The sequence below is a fragment of the Engraulis encrasicolus genome, chromosome 16, assembly GCF_034702125.1.
Source record: "Engraulis encrasicolus isolate BLACKSEA-1 chromosome 16, IST_EnEncr_1.0, whole genome shotgun sequence".
NCBI lineage: Eukaryota > Metazoa > Chordata > Actinopteri > Clupeiformes > Engraulidae > Engraulis > Engraulis encrasicolus.
Window position 1 is genome coordinate 14,145,807 of NC_085872.1, and position 24,723 is coordinate 14,170,529.

General features: G+C 43.3%; 2 protein-coding genes across 2 annotated transcripts; one reads left to right on the forward strand and one right to left on the reverse strand.

Annotated features, from left to right (window-relative positions):
* Positions 1–2,524: 2,524 nt before the first annotated feature.
* On the reverse strand, positions 2,525–12,519 carry LOC134465994 (protein crumbs homolog 1-like). The gene is made up of 8 exons (XM_063219894.1): positions 12,477–12,519; positions 10,447–11,430; positions 7,916–8,466; positions 7,391–7,556; positions 5,680–6,598; positions 3,879–3,920; positions 3,313–3,435; positions 2,525–2,777 (listed from the first exon to the last, which is right to left on the reverse strand). The coding sequence occupies exons 1-8, from the start codon at positions 12,517–12,519 to the stop codon at positions 2,525–2,527; spliced, it is 3,081 nt and encodes a 1,026-aa protein (XP_063075964.1).
* A 1,107-nt stretch (positions 12,520–13,626) lies between these two features.
* zbtb41 (zinc finger and BTB domain containing 41) lies at positions 13,627–23,924 on the forward strand. The gene is made up of 11 exons (XM_063218749.1): positions 13,627–13,706; positions 14,194–15,549; positions 16,044–16,251; positions 16,454–16,523; positions 18,674–18,821; positions 19,146–19,275; positions 19,735–19,830; positions 20,138–20,244; positions 20,651–20,756; positions 21,757–21,845; positions 22,044–23,924. Exons 2-11 carry the CDS (start codon positions 14,229–14,231, stop codon positions 22,673–22,675), a joined length of 2,907 nt encoding a protein of 968 aa, XP_063074819.1. The 5' UTR covers positions 13,627–13,706; positions 14,194–14,228; the 3' UTR covers positions 22,676–23,924.
* The last annotated feature ends 799 nt before the right edge of the window (positions 23,925–24,723 follow it).

Consider the following 24,723-nt stretch of genomic DNA (forward strand, 5'->3'; position numbering starts at 1 on the left):
GTGTTGGAGGAATTGATGCCCGTTTGAACTTCCTACCACTTAAGCATTTGCTTCAACTTCAAATAGAATATAATATAATTTGTCATTGAAACAAGTACAACAAAACTGAGCAGTCCTTATTCAGTAAAACAATACATAGTTAAGGGAAAGGAGATTAGAATAGGACTCACATCACACACCCACCTATCCCAACCACCCTCTTGGGTCGTGTTATCCTTAAGGGCCAGGGTCACAGTGCCCAGGGGCACCAACCATTTTTGACCAGTGAGGGGGCACCACAAGACACAAACTTAACAAATATTCTTTATAAAGGGGACACCAGTGAGTAATTAGTGCCCGGGGGCACCACATTTGCTTAATACGGTCCTGCTTGCACACACACAATTACATACAAATCACACACACTCACCCACACATCACATCCACATCCATAGATGTAAACTATACTTCGGTATTGCAGCAATGAATGTGTGGTAAAAGGGATTTTAGTCTGTTTGTCCTGGTGTTACTTACACCCAAGTTTTGAAAAAGAGCTGTATCCCTCCTGCATTAACATCCCTTTTCAGATCAGTTTCTGCAAGCTGTAGGTCCTGACCATTTGCCATCTCTCTCTCTCTCTCTCACACACACACACACACACACACACACACACACACACACACACACACACACACACACACACACACACACACACACACACACACACACACACACACACACACACACACAACCTTTTCGCCACACATAACTTGTTACAAAATAAATAATTTCTTTTGTTACACAATAGCTCATCTGATAATCCATATTTTTTGAGGAATGTTTTAGGGGCTGTTTATACATACCCGGGTATAAAGGAAGACCTTTGCCTTCGTTTTTGCCTTTCATTCATAAACAAATGGTGGTCTTTCCTCTAAAAACAAAGCTTACAAAAACCTCTGACAGTTATCAACAGCATATTTATGCGTATTTGCCTATAATGTGAATAAAAATATTTTGGTAAGCGTAGAAAAGGAAAATGTTCGTTTATCAAAATACCCAGGTATGTTTAAACTCCGCCTCAATGTCCTCTCTCACCAGCAACAGTTACAAAGTTACAGGACATATCTGCAAGTGGTGCATTTTTTTCAGTGATTTTGAATGACTTCTAATCTAACATTGGCCAAATTTGGACCACTGTCAGATTAAAAGGTCACTGACCATCCAGTGTCCCCGTTGACCTCAGAGTTTGTTTTCCAGTGATTTTGGGAGAACAGAGGTAATTGAGGTCACAGACTCTGTTTTCTGAATGGATCCTACTCTAACTGCAGAAAAGTAAAGAGTACAAGTGACAAATTAAAAATTAAGAACAAATAAATAATTTATTAAGAAAAGAATGTTTTGAAACAAATTCTAAACATATCCTCTACATTTACAGACAATGCACACAATGCAAACAGACAACCTCCTGGCACATCTAGATACAGTGCTGAGGTAGTCAGCATGATGTTCATGTTCCACACCACAGGGCGCCACCATAAATGGGTGAATATCTAAACAGTCTGTAATTATTTTGTATTATATATGTAGTACAGTATTGTATATAGAGACTATCTTAGATATTATTTTATGTTTTCATGACTGCTTAAAACACAGTATATATATATAAAATACCATTCTTCTAAGATGAGATATGTAACACATTCAGTGCATTTGTGCAAAACATTTCATCACTGATGTACACACATATAGAGTGTACACATTTGAGCTACATCGATGTTTAGACAGCATATTGAATAAAAGACACCTTCAAAAAGTGATATCTTGCTGTAAGGCACTAAATGACTTCCTTTAACCATTAGTAGCAACACATGGCTATGTTGACCAATGTCTTTAAACTGTCTATTTCATTCTGGTAAATTGCACACAATGAAATACACATAGACTGATGTATATGTACTGTCTATTTCATTCTGTTAAATTGCACACAATGAAATATACATGGACTGATGTATATGTACTGTCTATTTCATTCTGGTAAATTGCACACAACAAAATAAACATATGTACTGTTTTACTGCATATGTTCATGTAGAGTCATTTTACAGGTCAGTGTGCCTAAAAAAATTGCAACAGTATGTTGGAGTTCATTTTCATTTGATGTTTACATTCAGCCCCTGTCAAACACAAGCAGGGGAAAACCAACTTCAGTGGTGATTTGGGAGCAATAACCAGCCGTGAGTCTCCTTGCGCTCAGCATTTATCAGGCCAAATAGTACATATCCAGCACAGGGAAAGTAGACCTGTGCACCTAAATGACCGAACATTAGGTGTGAAAGCACATCGAGGAAGTCCCTTCACAAGTGTAGCCCTACTGTGTCTTCAAGACAAGCCTGAGAAGAAACTAACTGTGGTCAACCAAAAACACATCCATATAATAAATCATATGTCAGATGTCACCTATCTTTGTGGAATAGTGTTGTGTTTTGCAATGCTACAAGTGGTACCATCACAAACCTGTAAAGGAAAATGAATCAATGTGATTCCTTCACAACTCGCCCATGTCCCACTCAATCTCAGGGTCATCATCATCCAGACGAATGATAAGATACGAAAGGAGTTGAAAGATGTTCTGCCACAACAGCAGGAACACATAAGCGTAGAAATCACTGACGTCGATTTGGCAGAATTCACCGGAAAAGCTCATTTCACATACACACTGGAAGCGGTTTATGAGGTTGCGACAGTACCCTCCGTTCTGACAGGGGTCAGAGGCACACTCATCCACGTCCTGCTCACACCTGCAAATACAAAACAGTGCACAGATCCATAGATGACGAGTACAACAGAGCAGAATAACAAACCAACCCCCCAAAAAGAACCAACTAGAAATACACTCAGAGAGTGCAGACCTCTGCCAAGGAAGCTGTTTGATAGAACAGTCGACTATGTTACACCCTATTTTTATTTTATGTCTTTTTGCCTTCTTTTTGTGTTAGAAACTGGAATGTCAAAATTCGCCATGTCCCGCAATTCAATTTGCAGTCACTACGGGGCGTCTAGATTTCTAGGCTAGCAATGCTGAAGAATCTTTTTAAAAATTAAGGTCAAGAATTAAGAATTAAGGTTCGTGATCCGGATCCAGAAAATGTTATCACTTGTTCCTTTGGGCATTTCCACAAGTTTTTGAGTTATCCTGCTGACAGACAAACAAACACACAGACAAACAAACAAACAGACAAACAGACAGACAGACAAACCAACGCGACCGAAAACATAACCTCCTTGGCGGAGGTAATAATATCTTGATAGTACAACGCCAATAAGAAGTCTTACCATTGTCCTGTAAAGCCAGGCATACAGATACAAGCCTCATCAGTTCTTGAGCAGTTTCCACCATTAAAGCAGCTATAATTCAGCTTATTGGTCCCACAGATCGACGTTGGCAGTTTAGGGTATCTAGAAGAACACAATATATTATATTCAGTACAATATATTATATTTACTACAATACATTATATAGTAGTACTATATACAATATAGTATACGGCACATATACAAACATTCTGTATATTATATACCTGCAGTATATGAGGTGTCTAGCCGCTTAATGCACGCCGTACCATCTGAGGTACGCAGTAAAAGCCATTTAAAGGTTAATTACCATAAGTACTACACTACTATGACATAATACAGGGACGTTAACGATGCACTACGACTCGGTCATTGCCATTCTCATTCTGGTGACAACAAATGTATAACGCCCTGTTTAAACGGGTTAAAATAAGTCATAAATATATATATATATAAATACGTTTGTGCTTGACACCTGTTTGAGCTTAAACTCTGCCACACTAAGAAACAAGTACAGTACATAAACTATTTGTGTTATTTATACTTACGGGATCCTGTCAATGTACCATGGGAGTTCAGGAACCTTTTGTCTGGACAAAGAAAACATAATAAAGGGTAAAATATGACTATACACTTCATCCCAAATGTTTCCCAAATGTCACTTTACTGTACTTTATACACGATGAAGACAATAAAAATTCAGTCATCTTTTCGTTCTATTCTAATATGAACAAATAAGTACCTTTATTTTTACTTCCTACACTCATCAATATGTCCCAGAAACCCAAAGATAGACTACATATCTCCAGATAGTTGCCTGCATGTTTACAATTTTTACAATTTGTTGGCACAAGGTAAATAGAAGCTTCAGTAAGTGTACAAAGTAAAACTGTAATAACTCCTTTTGTTGATACTAAAATTAGTCATCTTTGTTTATTGTAAAACCAATAATTTACTGTGTAAGAATTCTAAGAATTGTTGACAAATGTAAATAATGACTTTTGTGCTGGGAATGAAACAGGGAATTTTGCCCTACAAAGGCAAAATGCAGTAACTACGCCAACATTGAAACGGAGAAAAATACCTTCAACGCGTTGGTAGTCAATTCAATTCAATTCAATTCCAATTTATTATAGTGTGGTATGGTATCACCATAGTATGGTCTCAGAACACTTTACAAATGCATGATTAATAATACATAAAATATTGAATAAAAGATAAGATAATAGTAAACAAACATTACATAAGTAGAAAACAAATGATCAGAGTAAAAAAATCAAAAGTGATTAAAATTTCAGGTTGAAAATAAAAATACAATTGGCTAACTAAAATAATTTGAAAACATAAATGTTTTCAGCCTGTCCTTAAAAATGTCCACAGAGCCAGCATCCCTAATGACACGTAGGAGGCCATTCCACAGTGTTGGGGCACTGAAAGCAAATGCCCTATGACCTGCTGATTTCTTTTGCACTGAAGGGATACTTAGAAGACCAGCATTTGAGGAGCGCAGTGGGCGTGCTGGTATGTAGGGCTTAAGGAGCTCACTTAAATAGGCGGGACCAAGCTTATTTAATGCTCTGTATGTAAGGAGGAGGATCTTGAAATCAGCCCTTGCTTGTATAGGCAGCCAGTGGAGAGAGGCAAGGATAGGTGTAATATGGCTGTACTTGTTTGCTCTCATCAACAGTCGGTTAGATATTGTAGTTACTGCAAATTTGACACAGCAGTATCTCTAAATGGACACATTTAGACAAAAACACTTTGTCACAAGATAAAGGAGGTGCAATGAAGACCCTTTTCAGTCTAAACTCAATTTTGACAAAATATGTAGTTAACTACACTTTGCCTTTGTATAGGCAGAATTGTATAGCTGGGAAATGAGATGGAATGCAAAGCTGGTAGCATAGCTGGGTAAATGAGGGGAAGGGAAGAATAATAAACAAAATGGATGGGTTGCATGTGGAGGAGAGGAATGTAATGTATAGGTATGTAGAGGAGTCTATATTGGAGTGTATATGTATAGATGTGTGTATATGTATTGTATGTGGATGTCTGAGAGGATGTTTATGTGTCTACGAATGGAAATGGTGTCTATATATATAGCAAATGTAATGTATATAGGTATGTTGAGGAGTGTATATTGGAGTGTATATGAATAGATGTGTGTATATGTATTGTATGTGGATGTCTGAGAGGATGTTTATGTGTCTATGTGTGAAAATGGTGTCTATGTGTATAGCAAATGAGATGTGTTCTACAAGAGCTAACCTGATGGAACTGAACAGTATGAGGTGAAAAGGAATATCCCTATGGGACAATAAAGAATCTAATCTGATCTAGGCCACTTACCTGCAAAGGGCACCTGTGGCGTTGCGTGGGCAGAGGCAGGCGTAGCGTCTGAGTCCTCTGAGGCAGGTGGCTCCGTAGCCACACTCGTTACCAGCACACACGTCATCCGGAGCCTCACAGAGCCTGCCCCGAAAACCAGGCTCGCACACACACTCAAACCCCATCGGCTTAGAGCTGCAGTTGCCATGGAGACAGGGTTCAGACGCACACGCATCCACCGCATGCTCACAGCGCAGCCCACCGAGGCCTAGGGGGCAACTGCACTGAAACTTGTTGAAGACGTCTGTGCACGTGCCCCCGTTCTGGCAGGGTTCGGGGTGGCAGACGCCGGCGCCCCGGCAGCCAAACGAGGGGGCGGCGGAGACGCGCAGGAATTGCTCGTCCTGGGGCCGGTGCAGGTTGATCTCCGCGTCAGTGTAGAACGGCAGCAGCAGCCCGCTGATCTCCAAGGGGCCGAGACAGCCCACCAAGTTCTTACCGGCTGCTGCTGCAGGGAGCCCTCCAAGTCCCCCAACCAGAATATCCACTCCGCTCTTCAGGAAATCCAAATTTCCAGAGCCGGCGTCCGACACTACGGCGGTCTCCATGTTCCCGTCCAGCACCATGGCCCAGGGGGACGCCAGACTCATGGGCTCCTGCATGATGAGCTCCGCCGAGTGCCAGCGCCCGTCACTGACCTCCACGCCACTCTCCAGACTCAGCCTCGTTGGCAGCCCCACCCCCTCCAGCTCCAGCACCAGGCGGGAGTCCTGGACCGAGATGGAGATGAACTTGCTGCCGCTCTCGGCGTACAGCAGGGTGCCGTCGGTGGCCCTGGTCCGCAGGTGGAGGGACACGCCCACCAGGGGGCGCTCGATCTTCCCGTTTCCCTTGTAGGCCAGAATGGTGCTGTTCTCCCAGAACGTCGCATTGGAAACACCTTTTACGCCACAAGAACGGAGAGGTGCAATAAGTTATTAATTGATAGATACAGTCATTCTTTTTAAATATATATTTTTGATCTGTAGCCCCTTAATGCTCCTGTGTCACGCTGTAACAGTCATTGAGAAGTTAACTACCATAGTATTACACTACTATGACATAACACAGGGCCTTTAGTAATGCACTATGACTTGGTCATTGCCATTCTGGTAACAGCAAATTTATAACGGTGTGTCATTCACTTTATTTTTTTTATGACAGGACACTAAGTAGTGACAGGAAACAAATAGGGAGAGAGATGTGGGGAGGGATCGACATAGGACCCAGGCCGGAACCGAACCTGGTTGGCCTGTGTAGCAGCCCAGTGCCCTACCATTAGAGCCACGGTAGGGCCATTGATACAGTAATTTAAGGTATATCATGTTGCACGCATCACCAAAATACTTTTCTACATGCATAAATGGATATTTATCATAAATCTTGTTTGGCTTTGGGTATAGACATATTCTCATAAACCTGTCCGCTGCACACAGACAGCATATACTTTTTTATGCCTCTCAAGACCTCATTCCATTGCTGAAATACAGTTGTGTTAACCCATTGTGTCCTGGAGCGACATATACTCTTCAGAGGCTGAGATATTTAGGTTTTAATAGGCAGAGGGCACCTCTTCCCAAAAAGGGCTTAGGGCAAAATGGGTTAATATGACAAATGACCATTGCTTTCAATGTGACAACCAAAAAGAAGCATTTTATACTGTATGTAGTGTATATATTACTACTAAACTCACATTGGAAGCCGTCACCGTCTGGCATGCACGTGGCGGCTGAGGGGCAAGGGGAGAGCTCGCACCACATCACCTTCTCACAGCGCTGGCCGGCTGTATTGGGAGGGCAGTTACATGCAAAGTCATCCCAGATGGAGTAGCACACTCCGCCATTCAAGCATGGGTTTACCTGAATTAGGTCAACAAAGAGGTCATAAGCCATTGTTTTTTCCCCCTGAAGACGTACAATAGTTAAACAGACAACTAACTGTCAAGCTGCTTTTGACAAGATTTTTCCACCAAGCACAAATCCATCTGCACAACTGGATAATTAGATGTACATCAAATGTGAACACACACAAACACACACACACACACACACACACATACACACACACACACACACACACACACACACACACACACACACACACACACACACACAAACACACACACACACAGCATGTATTAAAAGAACATTTGTGGAAATGACTTTTGTGCGACTGTATTTGAGCAGGGATTGTTGGCCTGTTAGCATGTATTGCTTACACTGCAGGAGTTGTCGCTGGCACAGCCGTGTGTGACCTCCACCAGCTTCTCCTGGGCGTACGAGCTGACCGCAGTGCCGATGGGGAAAAACTGCAGGCGCTTCGACGACATGCGCAGGTCCTGGATGCAGCCTTTCAAGTACCCTCCGAAAGCCATGGAGGCCCGTCGATCCGGCAGTCCTCCCACATACAGCACGTCTCCGGTCTGCACCATAATGTTCCGAACGGGGATGTTGCCCTGGCTCCTGGCCGACAGGAAGAGAGCCACCCTCCCTTGCTCTACTTTCACACTCACCAGGTGAAACTTGCCGTCGCTCACAACGCCGTGGCTGGCCAAGGTCTCGAAGTTGTTGATCTGAACTTTGACCCGGCCTTCGTCCAGCCAGATGCGTACGTACTGGCTGGTGCTGTTGGCCAGGACCAGTAGCAGGCCTTGTGGCCTCCTCGTGCGGATAAACAGCGACAGTGCAACAGTCTCACTGGGGTCGTCCTCCACCAGGAAGGAAGCATAGCTCTCCGCGTTTTCGTTCCCAAAACGTGCGGTGACGTACTCTGTATTAAAACACGGTTACAAATGAATAATGCAGCACGACCAGGGGAGTTACAGCAAATTTTGGGTCCTATTTACAATCAGCTCCAATGGACCCCCCAGCCTTCATATCTTCATAAATCGGACTGTGTGTGGGCCCCCTATGCACATGGGGCCCTGGTGACAAAGTCACACTTTACCCCCCTGAACGACACCCCTGAGCACTCATGATGATGCTTCAGGGCAATTTTCTATCTGTGTGCGCTCTAATGATAAAATAATGAATGTGATATGAAAACATGCAGTGGCCATCATCACCTTTCATGAGGAAACTTTGTTTCCTAAAGACAATGTCAGTTGGCAGTCCTAAAGTCTTGATTTAGATTTCATGAATGGTCTCTGCCGAGGTCTTACGGTCCATGTTTCCTTAATCCACCTGCCTTGTTTGTGTGTATGGTGGCAAGTCGACCTGGCTTGGCTTGACTTGACTTGACTGTGTCTTTAGCCATGTAATCCATTGCTGCGTCTGAGTGCTAAATTTGTTCACATGTGACTGACTGGTCTATAATGACTATGATGTTGTAAAAATAGCTGTTGAAAACAAAGCACGCCAAAGCTCTGTCTGCAGCCTTTTGTCCTACCAGTATGTTATTTAAAGTGAGTGGTATTATTATTATTATTATAATCACCCTAGTTATTATTTTATGGGTGTCATGCATCTGCATTTCTACTTTGCTGACTAGCCTTTAATGTACCCACTATTGTTTATAGAGTAGTGACATACTCCACCATCTACTATGTCATGTCATGACTATTTGGTATTCATACAATGCCAACTTTTTGACAAATCCTAACAACAGAACCACACAAACACTGTGCTCATGATACCTAGTATGGCCAATGCTATGGGCTGTTATTCCAAATTATATCGAGCATTATAAGTTTAAGTTTTAAGTTTCCGCCTTATCACATTCAAGGCTATTGCTTTATTGCTTTTAAACTTTCAAATCATGCCAGGAGTGAAAGATCTAGCAGTGTTCATTTGTACAGAAGACATATGTGGTGCTACTATGGAAGACCAAATGTCTTAATTGCTGTGTGTGTGTGTGTGTGTGTGTGTGTGTGTGTGTGTGTGTGTGTGTGTGTGTGTGTGTGTGTGTGTGTGTGTGTGTGTGTGTGTGTGTGTGTGTGTGTGGGTGGGTGGTTGGTTGTGTGTGTGGGTGGGTGTGTGTGTGTGTGTGTATCTGCATATTTGTTTTTGTACTTTGTGTTTTTGTATTTTATGCAGCATCACATGAATAATATTTATTCAGTCTTAATATTAAGAGGGTATGTACAATGAATATCCAAAGGGGTAGTATTACTGATGATAGCAGTGTCAAGAGGGGGGGGTGTGTGTGCATTATAAAATGACTGTCTGCTGTGGGGTTATGGCTGTTGGCAAACTAGACTATAGTGTATCCATCTATGTTTACATGTTTTTTTTGGTTAAGCATACCTATACCAGAGAGAGTAGAGAGAGAGAGGTTCCATTGGCCCATTGTTTCCTGGTTCTATTATGGCCCCCCTTAGGCAGACCTAGGCAGACCTAAGGACTGTTCTATTCATTGTAGGAGCATTATGACACGCCCCTTTAGGCAGACCGGAACCTGGTCGCATTAGGTGCCCATAGAAACCTCCTCTGTGTTCCCTCTGTGGTACCTAAGTCTTGTCTAATTTTTGTCTGTTCATTGATTGTAAATCACACCTTCTCATGTCCACACAAAATGTATCTCCTGTAGAGACAATAAAGGACAATCTAATCTATTGCCTCATTTCCACTGCCGGTTTCCTATTAGGCCTACAGCTTAACACAGCGCGACTCAACCGCCGCTTTTTGCTTTACGATTGAGCTGTGTCGTGCCTATTCGAAAAGCAAAAAGTGGCGGCCGAGTCGCGCTGTGCGGAGCTGTAGGCCTACCAGAAAACCGGCAATGGAAAAGAGGCATCAAAGATCACCTTACCCTCTTGGCAGTTGTCTCCCTCGTATGGCCGATGGCACTCGCACGAGTACCTCATCCAGCCCTGGCTGATGCACCTCCCCCTGTTCTGGCATGGCCCGTCCTCACACTTGTCCCGATCGCTGCAGCCCGCTGTCACGTTCACCTGTTCAGCTTTCGCCGCAATCCCATGCCCGGGCACCACCAACTTAGACTCCACGTGAACTTCTTTAATGCAGCCAATGAAGTGTGTGGCGGCCCCACCACCACCGCCGCCTCGCGTCCCCCCAATAAAGATGCTGTCATTACCAGCGGCAGCGCTGGTCTCGAGGAAGCCCGACCCCATCTCTGAGGATGACAGCTGTCCAGCTGGTCTTGGGGGCAACCTCTTGATCTCGGGGCAGTCGCCACCTTTCCCACAATGCAGCGTTAGGTCCAGCACGTCGCCCTGGAGCAAGGCCTCCAGTTTGTACCATCTTCCGTCTGCCAACATCCCGTCCGCCACGACCTCCTGAAGGACACGGCCGGGGCTCTGGGCCCACTGCAGGGTGTGACGTAGCTGCCCATCAATCAGCTCCACTGTAAGCAACAAGTTCTCTACTCTCCTCTGCAGGATTGTACCAGCAGTCTGGTCTGTGCGAAAGTTCAAGGTAATGTTCAGGGGATCCTCACTATTTGTCGGAGGGGGAGTGATATGGAGGTAGCCATCCGTCTCAAAGGAGAAAGTGGAGGAAGTCCTGCATTTGGGACCAGCAAATCCCTGAGGACAAGCACATGAATATCGGTGCCGTCCATTGATGAGAAAAGGGGAGCATATGCCTCCATTCTGGCACCTGTGACCCCGGCATCCAATCAGAAGCACTGTACAGTTCACCCCTCCAAAAAGTTGGCCATTTAGGCTGTCCTTTGAACAGTGGCAAGTGTAGTTTCCCTCAAGATCTTCACAGGAGCCTCCATTTTGGCAGGGCTCGAAATCACACCCATTGATGATCTCCAGACATACGGAACCTTCACAGTGTGTCAAGAAACAAATGTCATTGGTCATTGCATGTTGTCTAAATGCTGTCTGTTAACTGTTGCCATTAATCTTTGTTTTAACCTTTTGATGTATAAGATGATTTTAATATTTTTATTTTTTTCATTTCCAGCATTTAAGCTGCCCATTCACAAATGTTACCTTTTTAACAAATAGGCCTACTTACCACCACCATCAAATTCTAAGCTTTCAATATGACTGGGAAATTTGCACTTTTCGTACACGAAAAGGGGGATCTTCTACAGGCTTCACTATTTTGAATGTCTAGAAATAGAAATTTTTAGCTGACAAACTTACTGTACTTTTGTCATGCTAGTAAATACTAGTTTATTACTTGGTAAATAGACATGAAAAGATCACATTTGGCAATAAGCAGCACAAAATCAATGAGAAGCATAGTTGCAATATGTATTCTGGTCACAATCTTACACAGTGCACCTTTAAAGATGTAAAAAGATTTTATTGCACAACATTGTAACCTTTCAGAGTTTTCCGTTTAAAGATCCGATGCGTGTTAGATGTCCATTTTGGACTGTCACAGAAGTGACAATACAGTGCTCATAACTGTGGTGAGTTTATCATGCCATAGTAGATAGTAAAAGATTGTATGAGGCCTAGATTAGATAATGTAGTTGAGCACAGTATTTGAATATGGAGGTCAAGCCCCCTTCATAAACATACAAATGTACAAGTAATAGGAGTCCTTGGAAAATGTATTAATTATAGTGGTTGTAAATAATCATGGAAAAAAGATTGTTAACAGGAAACACTAAGTCTGATAAAGAATGTTGGGATCCTTATAACAGAATATGGAGCAATAAATAGGCTAACCATTGACTATTATTGGGAAAGGAAGACATTTAGTATTAGTTACTGTAAGCTATAATTCCCTTAATGAACATTAGCTGCATGTTGGTTGTTTACACATTGTAAATGCACAGGCCTACCCCCGTTAGGAGGGCAGAGGAGTCTGGTAATACAAAACTATATAAGAGCACAAATCAAATGAAAACAATACCTGTCTTAAGTAATAGGACGATCCACAAGGAATATTTCCACATGTCTTTTGGAGCCAGGTAGGCTGTATTAGTCCAGCTTTACTGATATTTGAGAGTTGCGATAGAAAAGGCCATCACCAAAGGCTTCGCGCAAAGTGCGTCTCTTTCCATGTGTGTGGAGAGTGACAAGCCTAATGCCAGGATCACTACAAACCAGATCCATGGGATTAGGATAATGCACTTACTTGTCCTGAGGTTCCAGGGACTAATTTGAGCAGCAACAAACACATTCGTACCCGACAGACCTCTCACAAAGATCTCGTATTATGTAACTGATGTGGCATGAGACAAGAATTCAAGTTCAACTCAAAGACCAAGACGTATTGAAACTGAAGAAATAAAGTAAAAGTTTGATATAAACAGTTTGGGATATGCCCATTACCGCCTAACATAGGGGTGGAGTTTCCACGTTTGTTCGAGGACCAGTGGCCAGAATTTTAAACGGTGCCAAAATAATTCATAACCTTTACGCACAGACCCACAATGCGCGCGAGACACTGGTTTTGTAATTGTTTGCCCTGCTTTGAAAATCTCATTATGTCTAGCCTACTACAGTCGCATATCTAGGCTTAATATATATATTTTTAAGTAGCCTAAAGAGCAATTTACTTTGACATGAACATGAAAGCGTTTCATTGATGCAAGGAAATGTGTGTAACTCTCCATCCCCTAAAAGGGATCCACACGACAGGAGGATACCGGTCTCGGAACGTTTTCTCTAAACCACGTTATCTCATTCACAGCGCAGAGTTGCAAAAGGACTGGACTGGATTACAGAAGACCACAATTCCTCAATTACCCACCATTCTCTTGGAGTGAGCCTGACAGCTCTTATTTTGATATAGTGAGCTTTTTGTCTGTACGTTTTTTTTTATTCACACGTTCCTTCAAACGCCCCGAAATGTCACTAGTGTATTAAATAGCTATAGGGTACACATACACATTTACTATGTGATGATGATGATGTTATTATTATTATTATGATGTACGCTTTTTTGAGCATGTGTGCTATTACTGTGAAATCTAAATCAGCCAATGGCCTCCCTGGTTGTGTTAACGTACATCACTTCCTCGAAAACAGGGAGGTGGAGCGCAAATACATAGTCGGCGAAAAAAAAATGCTCTCCAACATTTATTTGGGACAATGAATAAGCTACAACACAAGATAATGTATCGTTGATGATTGGAAGGTAGGCTTTCATAATTCATTGCATACGATATCGACCATGTAAAGCGTTGTGGGGTCGTTTGTCAACACACTCCTCCAAGGGGGGCCTAGCTTGACATGGGGGTCCGCAAGGAGGACAGTGAATTCGGATGTAGGCTATATTAGGGTTTTTTTTTGCCAATAGTGAAATGCAAATTAGTACTCCTTGACAGCTGTGGCTTCTAAACTCAACGAACCATGTTTATCGTTGTGTTTTACCTTGGTTCACTGGCAAGGCCTATTTGTAATTTGAGGTCTACAACAAAATAATGTGCTTGCCTTTAAAAGTTGGTGGACTAGGCTACATTCTGGTAGATTATGATACAATGCCAATGCGCCATAGCATGTAAGAGTTCATTGTTATTATCACGGCTTTTATAATAACACATTAATAACGCGACTAGTAGGCCTATGCCTATTACTTTCCACCACTGTATTAATGCGCTCTGTATTTAATCTCACTTCCATAGGCTACTGTAGGCTGAAACATCTCATCATTTGGAAAATGAAGCGAAAATCAGGGGCGTCTCAACTTTCCAAGATGAAACGTTTCAGAACATCAGAAAGGGGAAAACATGGAACCCCAGAAACGAAATTGCGGATTGACCAAAGTAGTTCTGACCTCCTTTCACATAAGAGACACCTGTGTTCTGTGCCCAATGACAACAGCTTCCTCAAGTTTTTAAATGAAGACAGGCAGAAGTCTACCACACTCTGTGACCTGATTGTATCTGTCAGCGGAAAAGAGTTCAGTGCCCACAAGGTGGTTCTTGCCTTTGGCAGCAGCTACTTCCACACTCGGCTATGTAAAAACCCAGCCACGAGCCACATCACTGTGGAGGACATGGACGATTCGGCCTTCCATCACTTGCTGTGTTTCCTGTACACATCTGAGTTTGTGGTATCTGATACGGAGATCCCTTTCTTGGTGGAGGCGGCTCGTGTCTTGAACATGGTGACGGCAGTTGAGCTGCTGATGGACCAGAGTGGCTCCCCAGCAGCCTCCTCCCCAAGGCTGACGGAGGCTGCTGGCCCCATGGAGGAGGAGGCGGTGGAGACGGGGGCCGGGCAGCAGAGTCCTCCAGGCAGCGAAGGGGTCAAAGAGCAGGTGTCAGCAGCCATCAGCTGCCTGTTCTGCAGTCGCACGTTTTGCTACAGGAAGTCCTTGGAGAACCACGTGGCCAGGAGCCACAGCATGGAAGGCCGGGCTGCTCACGCCGAGGTGGCCATAGAAACGGTAGCTGTGGTAACCACCAGGAGGTCTGCCCGGCAAAGGAAGACCCCAGCCAAGTTTGAAGAATGGGACAGTGACGGCGGAGGCGGAATGGAGGGCAAGCCCAAAAAGAAGACGTTGAATGGGAAAGCAGAGGAGGTGGATGGCGGTGGAGGTGCAGGGGATGAGGATGAGGATGAAGAAGGGGGCGCAAATGAGGAGTTCAGTGGGAAAGACCCAGAGGAGGAGGGGAGGAGGAGGAGAGCCGGAGAGGAGACTGGATGTGGAGGCGGCACAGCGGCAGAGGAGCCGGTTTTGGAAGAGGAGTCAGAGGAGGCGAGAGGAGGAGAGCATGATAAGGAACCCAGTGGTGCTGGATGCCAGGAGGAGGGCCCAGACAGCAGCAGCAGCCCGGCTCCTCTTCAGCCAGATGGCGCGGTGGTGGCTGCAGGGGATCCAGCCAGCCTGGAGGTGGCAGCACAAAGCCGGCCTATTGCCGACACATCCACTCAGTCTCAGGCATACCCAGAAGGCCTAGCTCCAGTAGTTATACAGAGCTCCAACAAGAAGACCCTCCAGTGTCCAAAGTGTGACAAAACATTCGACAGAATAGGTAGGGGACTGCACGGTTAACACAAAATATTGAAGACAGCTCTGGGCTAGTCTGATTTTAGTTTTGTTTTTTTGGGAAGGCCTATAATCTGCTAGATGTTTTGCATGGACAGGATGAAGTCTCTCCTACCTTGTTCTGTTACAGATCCCCTGGGGTGAGTGTCTCAAAAGAGAAGTTGTTAGCCTGTTAGCAACTTCGGTAGTTGCCAATGGGAAAATGCATTGAAAACAACAAAGTAGCTAATGTAGTAAGCAACTTTGGTTTTGAGAAATTCACCCCAGCATTTGACAACAGTCCTCCATATTTAAGACACACTTTTTGACAAATATACTGGTTTCGCTTATAGATAACATATCCAACTAAGGGAAGCATTTCAATATTAAGTACTGTCATTTATTAACATCACTGTCAAGTCACTGTTAAATAAATTGTAATGTGCTTTTTGCAAAGATTTGTTAACCGGCTTGCTATCTTGTGTTTGTTTTTGTGAACAGGAAAATATGAGAGCCACACTCGAGTGCACACAGGAGAGAAACCTTTCCGGTGTGATATTTGCCACCAGTGCTATTCCACTAAATCCAACCTCACCTCACACAAAAAGAAACACGCCAATAATGCCCCTTTCCAAAAGAAAGACCACAAATGTCCCTTCTGTAACAAGTTGCACGCCAGCAAAAAGACGATGGCAAAACACGTTAGAAGGTAAGGGTAATCTATCCACACTTTTGCAGTACCTACTATTCTCTTCACTCTCTCTCTCTCTCTCACACACACACACACACACACACACACACACACACACACACACACACACACACACACACACACACACACACACACACACACACACCTGTTTACACACACACACACACACCTGTTGTAATGTTTAAGGTGATCTTTACAGGTTCCACCCCGACCACATACAGGAGTTCATGTCCATGAGGAAGAGGAAGAGCGAGGGCTGGAAATGTGACGTCAGTTCCGCTGTTCACTTCTTCTTCTTCTTCTTCTTCTTATTATTATTATTATTATTATGTTATTATTATTATTAACACATTGAATACCGGCGGTGCTCACGGAATTATGTCGTAGAATACCAGCGTTCTAAGCCCTTTTTTGACGTTTTTTTGTAGACTCACAGCTTATTATGTGATAGGGCCACTGAAATATGTTATGACTCGTTCGAAAGTGGAGACGCTGCCCTCTTAGTAGGTGAAAACTGTGTGTCTCTACGAGCTTTTATTGCCGAGTAAACCCACGCTAAACCGAAGCGGGTATCCATGGAATTCAGCTACAATCGGAGATATTGAGGTTTTTGTGAAGGGTGCGCTTCTTCAGAATGTGACGAGTTTGAAAGGGGATGAGTTGGTTTTAATCACAATTTGGTGCAAGGTTAGCTCTGACACACATCTTCCTGCTCGTCAAGACACACCTCCTGCTCTAAACCACTACGACACCGGCAATCAATGCCCTTCGAAATCCACGTTTTTCACACAGACTGAACACAAGCTCTTTGCACACATGCAGAAGGTCGGACATTTGCTAAAATAGTTCCCGATGACTCCCGAAATAATAGCCCAACATTGACAACAAATGCCAATGATATGATGCTTAGATGTAGCCCATCCGATCCATATGTAGCCATCTATGCTAGCTTCTGGCTTTTCACATACAGGAAGACAGTTCAACATGGGGGTGAATAATCAAATAAACTTATCTGGTTGGCGATCAAACTTCCAAATCGGAGCGCATTACTCCAATTACAATTCGGGTGCCATTTTGATCCAAGGAGCTGGTAAAGGTCTAGGTAGCAAGCCCAGAAGATACTCCTGGCACGATATACAATGGTCTCTGTGTTTACCTATTGCGTGAAGTCAGACACAATACACGCTACCGATCGTAGGCTACTAGGGAAACAACAACATAGCACGATTCACGAATACGGCAGCACACCTCCTGCTCTGTCACACTACGACACCAGCAATCGATGCCCTTTGAAATCCCCGTTTTTCACGTGGACTGAACACAAACTCTTTGCACACATGCAGAGGGTGAGACATTTGCTAAAATAGCTCCCGATGACTCCCGAAATAATAGCCCAACATTGACAAACAATCCAAATGATATGATGCTTAGATGTAGCCTAGCCCATCCGATCCGAATCATATGCGGTGGCAGATGGACACTCCCAACTGAGATCGCTCCCGGACGTGTAGTCCCAGGTGTTTCTATCACTCCCGGACGTGTAGTCCCACCCGATTATATTTCACGTATTATCATACACTGCCACAAACAATCAGTTTAGGGTTAGGGTTAGGTTTAGGATTAGAAACAAAAAACTAACATCAAAAAGATAACTAGCTCCGTTATATAGCGGTGGGATCGATAGTCTGGCTAGTGGGGGCGAGCCGACATGGGAGCGTCCTGCGTTGGGAGCGACAATCAGGGAATCATGATATGTAGCCATGCTAGCTTCTGGCTTCTCACATACAGGAAGACACAGAAACTTATCTTTTTGGCGATCAAACGTCCAAATCGGAGCGCATTACTCCAATCACATATCGGGTGCCATTTGTATCCAAGGATCTGGTAAAGGTCTAGCAAGTCCAGAAAGTTCAAGATAGTCCAGGCACGATTTACAATGGGGTTTACCTATTGCGTGAAGTCAGAGACAACACATGCTACAGTGACCGTACTGGGGAAATCAGGCAGCGCGATAGGCGACATGGGTTGGCATCCAGACATCTTGGTAAGTTAAATTAAAATATCCAAATCATAACACTCAAACATCATAACAATCAAACAACTTTGGACTGCAAATGTTGTCATTTATGTCCATCACAGAGCTACCAAAATCACATATATTGTCCATTGAAGGGTGTAGATTCAAAATATGATATTTAAATGCAAAAACGTATTTTTACGTTTTGGTATACAACGCATGGGCGTGAAAAACGCATTATTACGTCGTCGGTACTCAATGTGTTAAGTTATTGCTATTATTATTATTAAGTCATTGCTATTATTATTTTTTTGTTATTATTATTATCCTAAATATGATAGAGATGCGCCATGTGATCTGTGTATTTTCCTTCAATTTGACTGTGGCCCTTGTGTCAAATAGATATGTCATAAGTCCTTCACACGGAGGCCCCATCTGGAAGAGCACATGATCCTCCATTCCCAAGACAGACCTTTCAAGTGTGCCTACTGCAACGACCACTTCAAATCCAGGTTTGCGAGGCTGAAACATCAGGAGAAATATCATTTAGGTGCGTCCATATTGTTTGACACAATTTTTACTCTGTTTCAGTTAGGGAGATGAATGAATGAATGAATGAATGAATGAATGAATGAACGAACAGACAAACGAACGGACGAACGAACGAACGGACGGACGAACGAACGAACGAACGAACGAATGGATTTGTTTAGTGAGCGGTGTGACACAAGTGACTGTGGAACGAGTTATAATTCCATGGGGGTACTAAATTACAAACAACAAGTTGGAAAAATAAACATGGAAGAATTTTAAAGAAAGAGAGAAAAAGGTTTTGAGGTAATGCTTGAAGTAATTTTTCCTCTTCCTTCTGAAGGTCCATTTCCATGTGACATATGTGGGAGACAGTTCAATGATACAGGAAATAGAAAGCGGCACATAGAATGCACACATGGGGGAAAGAGGAAGTGGACATGCTACCTTTGCGGGAAATCTGTGCGGGAGAGGTATGTTCATGTGGCTGTTGTAATTATTTCGACTTGAATGGAACATCTATTTGTTTTTTTATTTGCTATTTTTCTCATTTGAAGTGTTGGTGGTATCATACATTTCCCTTGGTAGTGGCTGCAGTGGACATGTGTAATATAAAACTACATTGTGTGAATACAACACTAGGTTTATATTTATTGTTTTTTTGCAAGCCTTATAATGTAGTGTATGTCATGCACACTAGCATAATTAAATACAGATGTGTGTTTCCCAGTTGTTGTGATTTTGACTTATGTCAAAAATAGATAGAGTATATACTTCAGATTATACTGTAGCTTATACAGTACATGCTGATGAGTGTGCGACCACTGAACTACAAGACTCATCATGCTAGTTCAGTATGCCAGATATGTCTCAGTGTGCTGCTGTTTGTTTGCTGGCGTGGTGTGCTCACCTGGCCATGCTCTGTGTTCCAGAACCACGTTGCGTGAGCACCTGCGGATCCACAGCGGGGAGAAGCCTCACCTGTGCAGCATATGTGGCCAGAGCTTTCGCCACGGCAGCTCCTACAGGTACCTGTAGCAGCAGCCTGCCAGCTTCAAGTCTTTTTTTTTTGTGCAAATCAGTAAAGTTGCACAAAAAAGACTTGAGGTGTGCGGATTGTCTGCTTTTCTGCACATTAAAGTTCTAAATTACAATATTTTCATTTGAACTTCTGAGGATATGTCAGCAATTTGTAGACATACCTATACTGTACTTGATTCCAGAGCTGTATGTGTATTCAGTTCATACATAGTTACTTTTAATACAAAGTGATCAATGGCCATAATATTATTTATTTTGTTCTTGTATCATACTGGTGGCTTTTTGTGCTCATAGGCTTCATCTCCGTGTTCACCATGACGACAAGCGGTACGAGTGTGATGAATGTGGCAAAACATTTATCAGACACGATCATCTGACCAAGCATAAGAAAATACACTCTGGTATGTTCACATCAAGATGCACATTAAATTTACCTACTGTATATAACAGCTGTGTGCTCCAGATGATATATCAGATTTAGAAAAGGACTGAAGCAGAGATTTCTGCCATCTAGAATTAATTATTGCATTACATTTATCCCAACATACATCGGTCTGTCTGATGTCTTGTCTCCTTTGTGTGTGTATGTGACAATATATGTATTTGATTGCAGTCACAGAGTTGAATGTATATACTGTGTGTGTGTGTGTGTGTGTGTGTGTGTGTGTGTGTGTGTGTGTGTGTGTGTGTGTGTGTGTGTGTGTGTGTGTGTGTGTGTGTGTGTGATAATAAACAAATGTTTGTATTGTGTCAGTAAACCATACTGCATAGTGACATGATCGGTCTGCCTCTGCCGTTGTCCTGCAGGGGAGAAAGCTCACCAGTGTGAGGAGTGTGGTAAGTGCTTCAGGCGTCATGACCACCTGACTGTCCATTACAAGAGCGTCCACCTGGGGGAGAAGGTCTGGCAGAAGTAAGTACCTGCTACTTTCTGATGGAAGTTACTAAGGCTGTTTTCACACCTGGTCCATTTCAGCCATTTAAGCAAACTCAGACCTTTGACTCAGCATTTTCTGTGCATATAGATTAGATTAGATTAGATTAGATTAGATTAGATTAGATTAGATTAGATTAGATTCGATTCGATTGCCTTTATTGTCCCTGAGGGGAAATTTGTTTCCACCACCATCAAACAAGTTTACAGCCAACATGTAGACAAAAACATACACAATAGAGTACACAAGGACAACATAAGGACATCAGGTACAATATACATTCATACACAAATACTGTCATAAACAGATAGGCCTACTCTCAACATACACACACATCTGCTCATACATGCACACTAGAACACAGATACTACTCAGTACCCAGTCCACTTGGAAGTGAACCGTTCTGTGGTCTTATTGACGTGGTGGAGGACTGACACAAGAGCAGCCGGTTCTTTTTTCATAGTATGAACAAAAACAGAACTGAGTCCTTTTGCTGTCCGTTCACTTTTTGGTCCACTTAAAGAGGACTAGGTGTGAAAATACCTTTAGATGTTTAAGATTTGACGTCCCTAACACCCTAACGGTGCATACACACCGCAAGCGCAGACGTCCACTTAACGTGCACTGAACCTGTCCGGTATCAGCCCGAAACGGTTACAATACATGTAAACAGATCATGCCTTGCACACAGGAGCACGATGTAAGCATGGCGCATGTCCGGCCAGACCGGACATGTCTGCGATGCTCCTTGAAAATAGAACTCGAGTCTATTTTCCTGCATGGACGTCCGCGTTTAATGAGCGGGCTCCATTGAAAATGAATGGCTGCTGCACACGGATAGAACGTGGACGCTGACTATGCAGTGTGCAAGGCAGTCCGCGAACCTCTCGGACGCGCGATGCTCCCGGACACGTTAAGCGAACGTGAATATCTCAGTTGTATGTATCGTAAGAACCCTAACACCTTGTCATCCACCAGGTACAAGACGGCAGTTCACCAGTGTGAAGTTTGCAAAAAAGAGTTCAAAGGAAAATCCAGCCTGGAGATGCATTTTAGAACACACTCTGGTAAAATTACGAACCTTGTTCTATTGTTTTGGTGTTATCCAGTGTAAAATCTACAAGTGTATGTGATTGTGAAGACATGTACTTTTGTGCATTTGATTTAATTCATCTTCATATACAAATGTATTGAAGCATTATTAGTGTTCTATTAATATAACACCAAATGATTTCACTCTTGACTTTTTCATCTACCTGATACAGGAGAGAAGCCATACAAGTGTGGCATCTGTCAGCAGACCTTCCGCATCAAGAAGACCCTGACTAAGCACATGGTCATCCATTCCGATGCCAGGCCCTTCAATTGCCCCCAGTGCAGTGCCACCTTCAAGAGGAAGGACAAGCTGAAGTACCACGTGGACCACGTCCACAGCTCTAGACCCACCGAGCAGCAGCCGCAGGCCGACCTGTGTGGTGGGGAGAAAGCACTGCCCTCGCTGTCGTACCCGGAGCCAGCCAAGCAGCAGTACAGGGCTGAGCACAAGCACGTCCTGCACAGCGTGTCCTCCTCGGGCGACGTGTGCGTGCCCGTCACCCTCGTGAACGTGCAGATGGCGGAGATCTCCGGCCAGGTGGATCTGGCAGTGCATGGGGTGGGGGTGGCGACTCACGGGGTCCTGTCCCAGGGGCAGCAGGTGGCGACGGGGTACCAGGCGGCCACTGACCTGGTGTTCCTGGAGAAGTACACTCTCACGCCTCAGCCGACCAACATCGTCCACCCGGTGCGGACTGATCAGATCATGGACCCGAGGGAACAGTCGTACTTGGGCACATTTCTGGGATTAGACTCGGGCACATCGGTGCAAACCTTGCCCAATACCGACCACAGTCACTGAGCTCTCAGACTGTTGTGCTGTGTTTGCTCTCATCAACATTATTTAGACCAGGGGTGGGGAACCTATGTCTCAAGGGCCATTTACGGCCCTTGAGGCCGTTTTATCCGGTCCCCGATATAAGTTTTATGTTATGCAGCTTCACATGAAATATGACACGTTTTGGAAAGGAATCTTGGAAATTACATTTGCAATACAATGAAGTTATATTTCAGGGGACCTAATCAGGGGTTCCCCACCCCTGATTAGACACACTGCCCTGAGGGCCACTGCACTGGCTGGTAATTTTCACCCCGGCTGCCTCATCATCACGATTACTGTACTTCTTCCTCTTTTTCTTCCTTTTCTTGCTCCTTTTCCACAACCTTCATCTTACCACAAAGCAGCTCCCCGTTGATTTCTGGTTCCCTCCAACTACCCAAACTTAAAGGTACACTGTGCAGGAAATGGTCAAAAAAGGTACTGCAACTATGCTGCTCATTGAAACTGGGTTGTCTATTGCCAAATTTGATCTTTTCATTCAAGTTTACTAAGTAATAAACTAGTATTTTCTAGTATGGCCCAAGTACAGACATTTTTGCAGCTAAAAATGGCTATTCCTGGAAATACAAAATGGCGGACCATGGAGAAGATCCCCCTTTTCATGTATGAAAAGTGCCGTTTTTCCAGTCATAATGAATACTTACATTTTAGTGGTGGTGATAAGTAAAAGTATTGATGAAAAAGGTAACATTAGTTAATGCGTAGCATCGATTCTGGAAATAAACAACTAAAAATCTCACACAGTGTACCTTTAAGTAATACTACAGTTTTCCCTCTTCAGTGGATATGGCCATGTTGACTGTTCAGGACCCTTCACTTGTAACCAAGGTGTTTGTACAGAGTAGACTGCCCGTGTAGAATATGGAATCAGGTTTTACTTTCTCCCTTTACTGTAGATGACTGGAATTGTGATGTTTGTGCATTTTAAGACAAATGTTTTGCAGGACAAACCGTAACAGTGTGACATTGTGTTTTAACATAATCGCATACTTCACCTTGATATGCTTTTTAATAACTTCTGTAAATCTATGAATGTCTGTCTATTGAAAATGAAATTGAAAATGATAATGGCTGTGGCCATGAAGAGGGCTATTAGCTATGACTACAGTATGGTCACTCTGAGGACTGTTGAGTTGGGGGTGTTGTGAGAGAGATCCATGTATTGCATCCCTAACAATGTCTTGTTTCATTAAAGGTCCTGTGTGTAACACTTCTGGTGTTAATGTTCAATGCAAGTAGTTTTGCACTATTCACCAACATGCGCATGTAATTACATTCATGAGATGAGGCCGTTGGAGATGTTATTGTTTTGCCCACAACAGATATTTCATGTTAACATGATAACTTTTGGATGCATTTGCACCAAATGTGTGCTAATTCTCGATGATGCATACACAAACCGATTTGATTTTGGAAGCCAAGGCTCTAAAGCTTTCAACATGGGGAACTGATTGTTTGGCTCATCATAACTTTCGAATGGGCATGAGTTGGCACCAAATCTATAGTTGGTACAGAAACTAGTACAGGAAGGCAGACACTTTCTCAATGCAGCTGTTATAATCAAACAAATTGATTGTTTTGGGGGACATACTGTATGTAGCCTGATAAACCAGGCTAAATGTGATATTGGATGTGCAGCCCAAAAAAAATTGGCATCCAGCGGGTGGCGCTGGTTTACTAGGCTAGGACATATGTGCTCATTTCAGATTTAATAAATGCAGCATGCATCAAAAAATGTGACAGGGTCAATGGAGTGCTATGAACATTACATGAAGCTAAATACAACACTAATTCAAAATGAATAATATTGAATGCGCATGTATTACCCATGAATGTCCATGTACAAATTTGGTTGGACCTGTACAATGACAATAAAGACATTCACTCATTCATTCATCACAGAGAAGTTGAGTCAATCAGAATTAAAGACTGCAGAGGGATTCATTACTAGTTATTACATAAAAGATTACCACGATAGCATGCACAGAAGACATATTTATTTCTCTAAT